This window comes from Equus asinus, chromosome 6, assembly GCF_041296235.1.
Source record: "Equus asinus isolate D_3611 breed Donkey chromosome 6, EquAss-T2T_v2, whole genome shotgun sequence".
Taxonomy (NCBI): domain Eukaryota; kingdom Metazoa; phylum Chordata; class Mammalia; order Perissodactyla; family Equidae; genus Equus; species Equus asinus.
In genome coordinates this window covers 29,521,794-29,535,555 of record NC_091795.1, presented here as the reverse complement: position 1 = coordinate 29,535,555, position 13,762 = coordinate 29,521,794, and the positions used below count along the sequence as shown (strand labels likewise).

At 52.2% G+C, this 13,762-nt stretch overlaps 1 protein-coding gene across 3 annotated transcripts in view; it reads left to right on the top strand.

Annotated features, from left to right (window-relative positions):
* Window positions 1–4,788, top strand: part of ATOH8 (atonal bHLH transcription factor 8) — a 36,125-nt gene extending 31,337 nt beyond the window's left edge. For all 3 annotated transcript variants that reach the window (XR_006529391.2, XM_044772774.2, XM_044772773.2), the window contains one exon: window positions 37–4,788. Coding sequence is in view for 2 of the 3 variants with exons in the window: in XM_044772774.2 (XP_044628709.2) it covers window positions 37–107 (71 nt within the window). In the remaining variant the exon portion in view is untranslated. The remainder of the gene's footprint in view (window positions 1–36) is intronic.
* Window positions 4,789–13,762: the final 8,974 nt, after the last annotated feature.

The window sequence follows — 13,762 nt, the reverse complement described above, 5'->3', positions numbered from 1 at the left end:
GAGGGGCTGCTTCTGATGGTTGATTATTTCTTTCAGGAGTGACTGGCCCTGGGCTAGACCAAGGACGCTGCTGTGGGCCCTCTTTCCAGTCAAGCTTGAGGAGGTGAGCTCACCAGTCCAGCCTCACCTTCCTCTCCAAGATGCCATGAGACGCTCAGACTGCCGCCTCTCAGGGTCGAACAGGAGCACACCCGCCTCCCTCTCACCCTCTGCCCTCCCCCGGCCTCTCTGCGGCGACCTCGCACTTTGCCCTCTACCTGGTGGGGAGGGGAGAGCTCAGCCTTCCCCTGGCCCGGAGCCTGAGGCCCACCGTCTGGCTGCAGAGATTCATTGCCAAAGATTCGACAGACACTGAACAAAATGTGGTGAGAAAACCCCACAGTGAAAAGCCACACGGTTGCTCTGTGACTTTTGCTTCTCCTGTTGCCTGAGTCCCATCTCAAGCCAAAGACGAGTCAGCAGTTCCACTAGGGACTTATGGAAGGGATGGACACTTGGCGACCATTGGAAGCGCTTGACCCTCTGACCCGAAACTCTCTTTCTACACTGGGCCCTGAGCCCGCTGGGTGCAAGATAAGCCTTCTGGAGGCTGTGAGGGGCAGGGTGGGGGTGCCTGGAGGGAGTGGATCTGAGATCCCAGCCCATTCTGTCCCTCCCACTGGCTGCCCAGACCTCTGACCCTGATTCTCAGTGTCCCCTGGGCCCAGGCTCCTTCTTGGGCCCTGAGCATCATGGGAAGGGAGTAAGGAGGGAAAGAAGCAATATTGACCACCTGTACCCCACCCCCAGGACTTGCCCCAGGGTGACCTGCCTAAGGGTCTTTGCTCGCTTAGCCAGCCCAACCAGCCACTCCTTGCCGGGGGCCTGCCCTCCTGGCTGGGCAAACGAGATGGTGCCCGGCCTGGGGACCAGTGGTCTGTTACAGGTTGTGCATGGGGACAGAGGTGGCGAAGGGACCAGGGGAATGGGCCAATCTGTGGGGAAGGGGGACATGTTCAAAGCCAAGGCCTGCTCCTTCCTTGTGCTCAAAAGGCCAAAGCTGTTCACATCTGTGCTCAACCATCTGCTTCAAATTGAAGTAAAAGCCCCAACGTGTAAAGAAATCACTTGCCTGTGTTGAGTGGACTCTGTGGGTGACCAGGACTTGGGCCGGTCACTGAGGGGGTTGTGGGGGAGGGGAGAGGTTGGGCTCTGCCTGGAGGCTGAGAGCCCTCCAAGAAGTGGGCTGTGGGAGTGCGTGTGTCTGTGTGGGGTGGGTGAGGGGGCCCCACCATGGCCTCAGGCTGGACTAGTGACCAGGAGGCCTGTGAGGAGCTCTTCCACTTGGTACCTCACTTAATCTGCACCACGAGTTTATGAGGTGAGGGGCTATATTTGTGATCCCAGTTTACAGATGAGGAAACTGAGGCCCCAAGAAGACAGAGCCAGTCAGTGACAGAGCCAGTTCTCAAATCACACGGCCTCACTTTAAATCCTCTGCTCTTAACCCCTTTCTAACCCCATAGTCCAGTCCCAGCCGGACGTTTGTGTGGCCTTTTCACATCACTTCACCTCGGGGGGCCTAAGATGGGGACAGTAGAGGCCCGTTGGGGATGGAGAGGGGCAATAAGAACTAGGAAAGGACTGTCAGCGGGGAAGGGCTGCGTAGGAGAGGCAGGGCTGCCCACGGAGAGAGGAGATGATGAGGAAAGAAGGCTGCACCCGTGCAGGATGGACATCCATCCCTTGGTTCTGCCCCTGGTTGCCTCTCTTGTCTGCTGCTCTGGCTCCTGGGCGGGGGCTGGAGTGTCTGAAGGCTGAGCTGGCTGTAGGAGCCTCCTCCTCCTGCACTGGGGCTTCCCAGGCATGGCCCTTGCCAAGGACCAAGGTGTGTGGGCTGGTCCTGGATCAGCAGAAAGGCAGGGGACCCAGACTGCTCCGAGCGCTCCTCAGAGCAAAGCTGTCTGGAAGTAGGACGGACCGAGTGGGCTTGGAATGGGGGCTGAGAGGGGACAGGTAGGAAGGGTCAGTCACCCAGGGAGTCCGGGCACAGGTCACAGCCCCACTCAGTTGTCCCTCTGGACTTTTGAGTGACTTTGGTGGCACTTCCTGAGGAAGCAGGAAATGTGGACCAACCCGCATCAATCAAACTTGTTGACATAAGAGGACCCTTTCTGTCACTAAAGGGTCAGGGGAGTACCTCCATCCTGCTGCCAGGGGACCAGACCAATGCCCTCACCACCCAGAAACAATGCAGGCCCTCACTTCCCGCCCCTTTCTGCTCATGGCCTTCACTACAGATTCCCTTTCATTCTGAAGCATCTATTGATCATCAGCTGCATGTCAGACACCGGCTGGGTATTGGGACTAGAGAGATGGAGCCCACGGAGCAGCTGTCTTCACAGAGCTCATAGTTCTGAACAGCAGGTGGGACAGACCAACAGACAAGCAAATAATTGTTATACAGTCAGATGACTAACATGTTGTTGAAAGCTTCAGGAAAGAGACAACTAGCTCACCTGAAGAGGTATCAGGGTTTTCCTAGAAAGAAGCCGTGGGACTTGGGTCTTGAGGGATGAATAGAAGCTTTCTGTGCAGAGGAATGGAAGAACAGCTTTCTACGCACACGGACACTTAGCCCTGGCAAGGACGTTGGAATCTCTGAGGAGATTATTAAATATTGATATCAAGTATTAATGCCGGAGTCTCATCTCCAGAAATTCTGATGTGCTGGTCTGGAGTGTAGCCTGGGCATTGGGACTTTTGAAAGCTCCCCAAATGATTCTAACGTGCAGCAAGTTTGAGAGCCACTGGTTTAAGTGGGCTCAGCTCTCTGACCAAAACAGTGATTTACACTCACTGATAGGGGGTGCAGGCTGTGCCAAAAATGTGCATGGATGCGTGTGTGTGGGTGTGTGAATGATTAAAAGTCCATGCTTTTCTTTCCTTTTCCAGCTTCTTTCCCAGTACAGCAGCTTGTGTTCTTGTGCACACACATACACACATACACTCCTTCTTGTGTGCACATGCACACCCAGATTCACACTTGCGTACATTCCCAGGTAAGGGAACTCCATTTCAGATAGATTCACATTTCATCGGCAGTCTTCCAGACAGTTTTATGTAAGCAGGAAGACCCTCACCAACGTCAACCTGCTGAGGAGTCCCCCTTTGGGGGCCTTGGGAGGACGTCCCTGTCCCTCGAGAGTCTGTGGTCCAGAGCTGCCGGCAGACTTGTCTGTGGCACACCCTCTTCACTTCGCTGTTTGCTCTGGGTCTTGGCCCCGTGTGTCGGTGATGGCTCATCAGCCACCAGACACAGAGGTATGAGGGGCCCCTCTCTAGAGATGCAGGGGACCTGTGTGAGTGTGTACACTCTGTCCGTGTGTGTCCCTCCATGTGCGTCTGGTTCCTGCAGCATGCACGCTTCCTGCTTTCCACAGGACAGAAGGACAAAGGAGGGCCCCAGGAGCCGGAGCTCTCTCAGCGTGCAGGCCCAGCCTAAGACTCTCCCAACACTGCACATGGGCTGCACTGCCTCCTGCTCCTGGCCTCAGACCCTCCCAGAAGAGAGGCTTAAGTTCTGGGAGGGGCTTCCACAAGTCCCTGGGCCCCTTTCTGGGCTCACAGCTCGGCCCGGGCCCCGTTGGATTCTGTCTCCCCACAGCATAGTCTCTCCTGTCTCTGGGACCTCCTCCTTTGCTCTCTCCACCTCACCGTGTCCTCCAAGGCCCTGGAGGGGTTTCTTTTCCCAATTATCCCTCTCCACCCCCATCTCACCTTTCTCACAAGCCAGTGGGGAGCAGGAGTGGGCAGGTCCCAGGGGTGGGGAGCTAGGCAGCACAGCCAGGAGCAGGGATGCTGTAGGGAGCTGGAGGTGCAGACAGAGTCCCTCTATGCCTGCAACCCAGGGCAGAGGCGTGGGTGCAGCTGATTAGCTGAGACAGGCGCCATGCTGTGGGCAGCACGGGAGGCCTGCGGGGCCCAGAGCAGGGGCTGCACTTGCCTCCCTCCTTCCATGGGGCCTCCTGAACTACAAAGGGGTCGTTGCCAGCAGCCCGGGTGACAAAGGGCTGGCCTTTTCAGAGCAAGATTCCGACATCTCCAAGTGTTTCCTTCAAGTGGATTCGTATTGCCTGTCTCACTCCGACCTTTGCGGCCACCTCACCTGAACAGCTGCTTTGTTTCCAGGCTCCAGGAGGACAGGGAGGTGCGGACGGGGCCCTGCCTGTGGGGCACGGGGGTGGGGTGCAGGAGGGGCGCATGCCTCACCCTTTGCCCCACGGGTTTTCACCTTCCCATCTACTTCCCCTCTGGTCCCCTCGACGCCAGACAAGCTACGTCTGCCTCCTGAAGCCAGGCACCCCAAGGAACTTGGATTTATAAATAACAACTTTGTTTTACAGATTTCTGGCACCTATCTAATCTCCAGGTGGAGCTATGAATTCCTAGAAGGCAAAGCTTGGGTCTAATTCATCTCCAAAACCTTGAAAAGGCCTTCAAAATGTTTATGTGGGTTTCTTTGTTGAGTAAATGAATAAAAATTGGAAAATATGGTAATCTACTTATTTTCCTTCTTCCACAAATAACTACCAAGCAGCTAATTTGTTCAAGACCCCAAGAGAAGAGGACACAGGCCTTTCCAAGGCCTTGAAGAGGCTCCAAGGGAGCCAGTCCAGAGCAGAATGGAGCCTGGGCTCGGGGCTTTTCCCTCTTTCTGTGGCTGAACCTTCGAGAACTGAGCTCCTGCAAAGAGGATAGCTTCGTATGCATGTGCCTAACTGTAGTAAATGCTGAATAAACATTTGTTTGAGTATGTGTGTGTGCATAAGTGAATGAACACTGCCACATCCCCTTATGCCCCGCTCAGACATCACTAATCAATGCTGGCTCCCTTTGTCCTGGGCCCCGAAGTTGCCTGAGTTCATGATAGTGCTCTAGGCAGTCACTATTAATCAATTGAAGAGATGCGCTCTCTTTGCATTCTGGTCCCCTGGCCTCCCTGGAGTAAGTTACAGGCGGGAACACTCTCAGGCCAGCCTCCTGGGCACCAGCAGGATGATGTGACTGAATATATGTTAGGGGGTCACCTATATTGTAGCTCATGGGGCTGTGTGGCCGCCTCCTGGCTGGCCTCCCTGTCTCTGATCTGGTCCCCTTCCTCCCCTTTGGCTGATAGATACAGGTTTATTTCTGAAGTCCCTCCTCTGGGTCAAAGTTCAGGCTCCTTAACTGCCCATTGGACCTGTCAGGGATGGTCCCATCCTCTCCTCCGCTGTCTCCAACTCTCCCCAGTCTCTGTGACCCCCAAGTTGACCAGCCGGGGGTACTGGCTGAATCCGGTTCCAAGATGTTCACGACCCCTCTGTCTCAATTTTGTCCCAGTTTCCTTTTCTCTGGCTGCCCACGAAACAGGATTCTTTCTGGCCCTCGTGTTTGCTGCGGTGGAAACAGCTCCTTTTTCACCTAACTTTCCTCTGTACAGCATCCACCCAGGCTCCCTGCTTCTCTGGGGCTCCGTCCCAGAACCGGGGGCAGACAGAGGCCCTGCTTCGCCCAGCAGCTCAGGGGCATCTCCTGCCCTCCTAGGACTCAGCTCTCCTGTACATATTGGAGAGGAGACAGCTCCCCTCCTCCCCATCTTCAGTGGGAAGGCCAGCACCGCCCCAGGTCTCTGAGAATTCCCGGGGGCTTATGTCTCGTGGGTATCTCTGGCTTTGATCTCTTGGGTCCACTGAGTTCGTGATCTCGCTTAGTTGCTTCCTAGGGCTGATCCCTTCTCCCTGCCCTGCTTCAGCTAAGGGAACACAGCCTCCTTTCCTCAGTTTCCCCAAAACATCACTCACACAAGGCAGTGGTATGTAGAGAAATCACGTTTCTCGTTCTTGACGATTTTCTTTTAACGTCGACACTCACAAAAAAAACAAACAAGACCTTGCCTTTTCCTTCTCAATTTATTTAGCTGATTTCATGTATTTTTGACAGGTTCATCATGTTTCCGGCAGTTATAAATATTTTCCCCTCTGGCTTCACTCCCTGACACCACATTTCTGGGCTGTGACTCACTCGACATGGTCCCACAGCTGGGGCTTGAATCCAGTCTTTTCTCTTCAATCTAACTTCCCCCACCTGACCCCAGGTCACCACCAAACCCACGCCTGAAAACATGAGACTATAAAATATGGTGCCGAATGGAAAGGTCACGAGCAAATACGGCAGCTGGCCAGGGGCGCTCACCCAGCCTCAGCTGAGCGGGTATCCAGGGTCACGCAACGGAATAGCAACAGCGCGGGAACAGAGGACGGGACAGAACCTGCCCCCTCCGCCTAGAGGCAGGCAGAGCCCTGAACTTAGCCCCGTCCTCTGCCCAGCCCATACCTCAAACCATCTTCAAAGCCATCTGGCCCGCAGACAACATGCATTCACCCTCTGGAATTTCATTTCCAGCTCTGCGACCAGAAGTTTCTAGAGAATTCCCCTCTTGCACGCACACACATGCATGCAACAAACACGTTTTTTTTTTTTTTTTAATAAAGAACTCAAAATGCTTCCAAGTCCCAGGAAACAAATCTCCATTTTTGGAGAAGAAAATAGAACAAAAAACCCCCCAAGATTTTGGGTACACTTTGGGATAGCTATGCTGACCTTATATTCTAAACAAAAATCAGAGCAAAGGGTTTGACAAAGATTTTAGTGCCTCTTCTGGGTGTGAGAGGCATCCTAGGCAGCCAAATATTGTAATTTGGGGAACAGGCCTAAGATGAACAGGACTAGGCCTTCGAAGAACCAAGGCTTCAGTGATCCTCTCCTCTGGGGATCACAGCACAACATAGCCCCTGCTCAAAGGCTCTGAAAAGTCCCGCAGTAGGAAAACTCACTTAAGTTTGAGAACTGTGTGTGTCCCAAACTTATTTGTGTGCTTATTCTTTAAAAAAATTGTTTTATTGTAGTAAAATATACATAACATAATTATCATTTTAACCGTTTTCAAGTGTGTAATTCAGTGGCATTAAATACATTCACAATGTTGTGTAACAATCACCACTATCTAGACCCCAAACTTTTTCATCATCCCCAGCAAAAATTCTATACCCATTACACAATGACTCCTCCCTTCCTGTCTGCCCCCAGCCCCTGGTCACCTCTCTTCTACCTTCTGTCCATATGAATTTGCCTATTCTAGGGACCTCAGATAAGTGGAGTCATACATGTTTGTCCTTCTCTGATGGGCTTATTTTACCAAACATAATGTTTTCGAGGTCTATCCATGTTGTCGCACGCATCAGAGCTTCATTCCGTTTTATGGCCAGATAATGTTCCCTTGTACGTATACGCTGCCTTTGGTCTGTTCATCTATCTGTTGATGGAGGGCACTTATTCTTTATTTCATGCCCCCATCTCTCATGGTACACCAAGTCGGGGGGGTAGTCCCTGGAAGACAGTTTGGGGACTGCTGGTGTACGGAGCCACTAGAATGTTTGGATTTTGGGAAGGCTGGGATTTTCTTACTGGCACCGTTGCCCCGGGCACTGCCAGAGGGCTCTGGTCGGCTCAGTTTCCCCGATTCAATGCAGAGGCTAAAGTCCCAAGATGCGAAGTCATCCAGAAAGTCCCCGATTGGGGTGATGAGTGGTCAGCACTGGGGGAAAGCGAGGGACAGCCTTGTCCTCTAACCCTCACAGGACATGTGGCCCTGCTGTGCCGTGGGGACCTGCTGGGATGACTGACAGCTCAGCGTTGGTGACATCTGTCAGGGCTGCCTTTCCTGGCTTTGATGACGGGACTGGACAGGAGCCAAGCTGGAGGGGAGCAGTTGCTGAGAGGCCCCGGCCCCCTTTTGGCAGCCTCACAGGTGCACCCTGTCCTGGTCCTCCAGGGAGCTGGACAGGCTGTTCCGAACCACTGACCCTCCCTGCCCTTCCGTGCCAGCTCCTCCCACAGAGACCCCTTTCTAGCAGGCAGAGTTGCCGGGAAAGATGGGCAAAGATGAGTGCTCTCTGGGCTCCATCTCCTTTTCAGAGGGCCTTCTGCAGCAGCTCTTCTCCCAAATGGAGGGATCTGGGAAAGACCAGTGAGGAAACGCCCAGAGTGAGCCTCCCGTGACTGGGGTAGATCAGGGGCCCCTCTGGGAATCTGGAGGCCTGGGGTTCAGCTTGACCCGACCTTCAACTCTGTGTGTGACCCCTCTTGAGTACAAGCAGACGGTGGCTCTGTGACCTCTAAGGTCCCTCACAGAGATTTCCAACCTGGGCCCCAAACTGTCTTGTCCTGCCTGCCTGCCGGAGTTCAGGGCTCAGATTACAACTCCCCACTCGGCTCTACCACCACTTGGAGCCCGAGGTCCTGCCTTGTTCTTGCTAGAACAGCTATATTTCTTCTCCTGAGGGATTATTTTTGGAGCCAGAGAATTATTTGAAGGAGCAAAGACCTTCCGGAGTTGTTAAACCAAACAAAAAACAACAGAGCATCTTTAGAGAAATTACAAATAAATGAGTGTTCATCCTTCTAATCTGGGTACAGGTCACCTCTGCAGACCCCAGACCTGCCCCCTCAACTAAAGGTCCTTTAACCTTTGTCCAAACTCCATTTGCCTTGGGCCTCCCAGGACACTTTCCCCCTCCTGGCACTGCTATTGCCTCTCATCCGCCTCCCTGGCTCAGTTGTGCACTTCCAGAGCGTGTCTGGCTCTCTCTCCAGTGCAGGGACAGCCCTCAGGACCTGCGGCATCAATGCTCAGTGCTACTGGCTTGGGCCAGGAGGAGCCCTTGGGATTCTCTGCCCTGGTGAGGGGCTGCAGGTGAGCCCAGAGGGTCCTGCCCATCTCTCTGCAGCCTGCAGGTTGTCCTGCAGAGCCCGGCAGAGGTTCGGGTGAGGGAGAAAAGTACTGAGTAGGATGAGTGTCCTCAGCATGAAATGAATCAGGAGTGGGAGCCAGATGGAACACACAGAGAGGGGACCCTGTGAGTATGGAGCTCCTCCAGCCCGAAGATGTTCAGAGGATTGAAATGGATTTGCCTCACCTGCAGGACAGGTGGAGGGAGTTTGTCCCTCCCAGCACCTGTGTGCACCTCCCTCCAGGTCCTGAGCCCACTTGAGACCTGCCTTCTCACAGAGCCCCACCTCCCTCTCGCACTGGGCCCGTCTGTCCTCAGGACCTCTTCTTTGCTGCTCACAGAGCCCACCCCTGCTCGGAGCCAGGCCTCTCTCTGTTCTCCTCCCTTCTCTGTCGGAGCCCATTTTGCCTGTCTAGGCTCCTGCTTTCCCCTCCCCGGCCTGCTTTCCTCAGTGTATGGATTCAGGTGGCAGCAACATTTCCAAGGCATGCCCTGGCACGCAGGTTGTCACAGGTGCCAGGGGTCCTGATGCTGGTTCTCAGCCCTGCCCTTCCCTGGCTGTGTGACCCAGGATGACTCACTCTCCTCTCTGAGCCTCAGTTTCTCCATTTGTAAAATACAAGGTAGGAGGACACAATGACTAAAGCATCTTCCAGCTACAGAATTCTCTCTCTCTCTGGAAAATATCACTCAACACCAGGCTGAGTTAACAATCTGCTTAATTTCTACTCTAAATGCACCATTTTAAGCCTGTCCTGCCCCACCGAGCATCATTCACAGTGGGAAGGAAAAGGCATTTCATTCCATCTGCTTTTCTCACTCAGGACTGGCCTCAGCTGGCCTGTCCTCTCCCCAGGCCCTCTGGGCCCCTCCCAGGGCTGTGGCCTTCCTCTGGCCGGGCCCTTGATCAAGGGCTCATTTCCTCCTCCAGGCCTGAGCACTTTCCCAAGGAGCCAGCGCCTGTCCCTGCTGCTTGCAGGCTTCCTTAGAGGTGGGGTCTGGATCAGGCCCCGCCCAGCAGCTTGGCCAGCACTGACTTGCTGTTGATGAGACTTAATTAACGCAAGGATCCGCCTTCCTCCGGGCCCTGGCAAGAGGCACCCGTCTGGGAGCTCAAGGACACAGGGTACTCCATTGTTCTCTGGAGAACCCCAGCTGCCCTCTGCAACTGCTGTCAGGGTCTGTCAGCTGCTGCCTTCTTGCTCCTCTTTGCTCTGAGTGGTTCTTTCTACTTCTCTCCCCTGGGGGCTTGTACAAATGCCCAGCCTCAGTGATTGAAGTCTTTCCCCAGGGCTGGCATCTCCCAGCCATTCCCCTTCAGTTTGTCCATGATGCTAAGTCCATGGTGGATCCTTAGTCCTCATCAGACTTGACCTGTCAGTACACTGGATACATTCCATCCTCCTCCCCTGACATAGAGCTCAGCCTTTCTGGGCCGCCTCCTACCTCTGGCTGCTCCTTCTCAGCCTCCTTTGCTTGTTGGCATGACCTGGGGCCCAGTCCTCCAGTCTCTGTTCCTCTGTCTCCTCCCTCACTCAGGCGTCACACCCTTTATAGGCTGTTGATTTCCAAATGCATATCTGCATCCCAGAGATGGCTAGATCCCACTCAGAGTAAAGCCAAGTCCTTACATTGACCTCCAAGGCCTGCAGCCCCTGCCCTGTTACTCCCTGACCTCACTGCCTCCTACTGTCCTCTGTGTGGCTCTTTGACACAACAGACCCAGCCTGGCTCTAGGCCTTGGCATTGGCTGTTGCCCCCACCTGGAATGCTCCAACCATGCACATCCCCACAACTTGTTCCCTCACCTTCTTCAGTTCTTTGATCAAGTGCCACTTTCTCAGAGAGGCCTTCCCTTATTGCTCTGTTTTAAATCGCAAACCCCCACCCCCACCCCACTTCCCCCAGGCGTTCTCTCTCTCTTTTTTCCTTGCTTTATTTTTCTCCATAGTACTCATCATTCATGCCATGTCTTTTGAAAAAATCTATTTGTTTACCAATTATCTCTTCCCTGTGAAAGGTGAACTCCATGGGATCAGGGATTTTTGTTTGTTTTGTCCATTTTCTCCCCAGTGTCTAGAACAGTGCCTGGCACATAGTAGTTGATCAATAAATATTTGTTGAACAAATGAGCAGGTGCTTCAATAGAGGACCTTGTACATGTATTTTCATGTTCTGGCGTTTTTACTTTTGTAGAGTAGATCCTGGCAGCGAGTTGTTCTGTCAAATGTACATGCAGATTATTTTTAATTTTAATAAACAACTTTAGATTATTTTTCCAAGAGGTTGTACAATCCATGCCCGTTTCCCTGCCTGTGCTGGATGTTATCACATTTGAGTTCTTGCCAGTGGGCTGGGGGAGGAGGAAGGCATCTCATTGTTTTAATTTTCATTTTCCTGACTAATTAGAGAAGAACATCTTTCTTGTTTATGGACCACTTGAATTTCTATTTCTGTGAATTGTCTTGTTCGTAGCCTTTGTTTGTTTTTGGTCCTTTTTGGGGAAGGAGGGCTGACCTTTTTTTTATGACTTTGTAGAGGCAATCTTCACTTCTTAAAAAAATATACCAGATAGTTCTGATATTTCTGGGGTTATTGCTCTGGAGCGAGCACCTCCTGGTTTGCCTCTGCCTGACACGCTCTGGGGTCCCCCAGGGGTTTTAGAACTAAAGATGTTTTAAAGTTTTTTCCTGTTGGTTCTCTGTATTTTCTACGATGAACTGGGGTTACCAAAAAAAAAAAAAAAAGATATTAAAAAACAATCATAGGAAAATCCTTGTGCTGTAATGCCAAGTGGAAAAAGCATTTAAAATTAGGATGTACTTTTTAATGACAGCTAAACAGAGGCTCTCTGTGTATAGAAACTCCAGCAGTGAATCAGCCAGAATGAAAAGGGCGGGATTGTGGGTAATTTTCCCTCACGAGGGAAGGCAGGCGAGGAAGGTGAGGATGAACCCGTAGTGGGAAAAGAGGAGCTGTTGGAGTGACGGCACCTGGGCTGTGACCAACACTCGCTTCTGTGCCTTGGCGGTCATCACTAATCAATCACACCACTAGTTCCTCTTAAGAGAGCCAGACTCGACCTTAGAATCTTTCTCAAACCAGTGGTCTGGGGAGCTACTAGTCGCAGATCAGAGCTGGCAGGCGAGATGAAACTCATTCACCCACCTCTGCAGGCAGAAGGCAGTGCAGTCAGCACCAGCCTACAGAGGCCTCTCTTGCTGGGCAGTGACATGCTCCCCCATGGCCTCGTGGTTGCATTGGATGCTCATGGCTGCAATCCAGTTGGCTGCTCCTGCCCAGCAGTGCCCTGGCTGGGGCACCAGAGGACTTTTCAACCTGTCCTGGCTCCCATCACTCGTACCAAGCAGCACTTTGTGGAATCTCTTTTCCTCCCAGAACTTGAGGCTTGTTGGAACTGGGAATGCTGTCCTCAGCCTGGATGCTTGGACTGTGATTTTGCCCAGACCCCGGCATTTTCCACTGGGCATCATACCTTGGCTGCTCTGGCTTTTGGCCTGACTCTCCAGCCTCTGACTTCTGTTCTCAAGGTTCCTGGCATGGCCCCCACCCCTGGTCCCAGCTGTGATTTGGTGCCCCGATGCTGTGTCCACTGTCTAGCCTGACTGCCTAAGCAGGCCCCTGGCCCTGCCGCTCCTGCCTGCCCTGTGCTTGGCTTGCCTCAGAGCTGACAGATTCACCAGCAAGACTCGCTGCAGGATGCCCAAGAATTCCTCAGCAGCCTTCCCCCTCTAGAGCACCCTGGGGAGGTGGCTTGATAAGAAAGGATAGGAAGACATTTTTGCATAGATTTTTCTGCTTTTGGAAAAACAGTAAGTGATACAGAAAAATGACACAGAAATATACGAAAAAAATTGCCAGTAATCCAACCACCTGGAGATAACCACAGTTATTGTGTTGGCGAACATTGTTCTGGTCACCTCTCTGCCTCCATGCCCATTGAGATATGCGTATATAAATTGTCTTAAATGGGATCATGCTGCTACTCAACGTGCGTTTTTCACTCATCCATATGTCGCGAACATCTTAAAGGATGCCAGCGATCTAAAACATCTTTTATGGACAAAGAGAACAGGTTAGTGGTTACCAGAGGGAAGGGGTTAAAGGGTGGGCATAAGGGGTGAAGGGGCGTATATATATGGTGACTGACAAATAATAATGTACAACTGAAATTTCACAATATTATAAGCTATAATGACCTCAATAAAATAATAATAAAAGACAAACAAAAACTCACGTTTTACCTCTCCTAGAATGTAAATTATATTCCATAGGACTCTTTTTTTTTTTCTCCTAGCATATTTACATTTTTGCTGCTTCTGAGGGAGAAACTTTATTCATTCCCCATTTCTCTCCCGTAGTAATAGACCAACAATTTTCAGTTGGTTGTACAGCCACTACAACAAGGACAGGCTATCCCAGCCCGCCGTGCACCTATGTGTGGTCATGTGACTGAGTTCTAGCCAGTGAGGTGCAAGCAGAAGAAGTTTGTGTACAACTTCCTGGATATGACCTGTGGTGGTTGTATACATGTCGCGAATTCTTTGATACTCCTTCTTTCACTGAGGTGGAACCTAATTCCCCCTTGACCCTTAAGTGTACACCATGTTAATAACTTGCTTCTAATGGATAGAATGTGGCAGGAGTCATTGTGTGTGACATCCAAGATTAGGACAGAAGAAGCAATTTACTTCCTCCTTGCTCTCTCTCTTGCATCACCCACTCTGGGGGAAGCCAGCTGCCATGTCCATGAGGACAATCAAGAAGCCCTCTGGAGGGGGCTGGCCCCGTGGCCGAGTGGTTAAGTTTGCGCGCTCCGCTGCAGGCGGCCCAGTGTTTCGTTGGTTCGAATCCTGGGCGCGGACATGGCACTGCTCGTCAGACCACGCTGAGGCAGCATCCCACATGCCACAACTAGAAGGACCCAC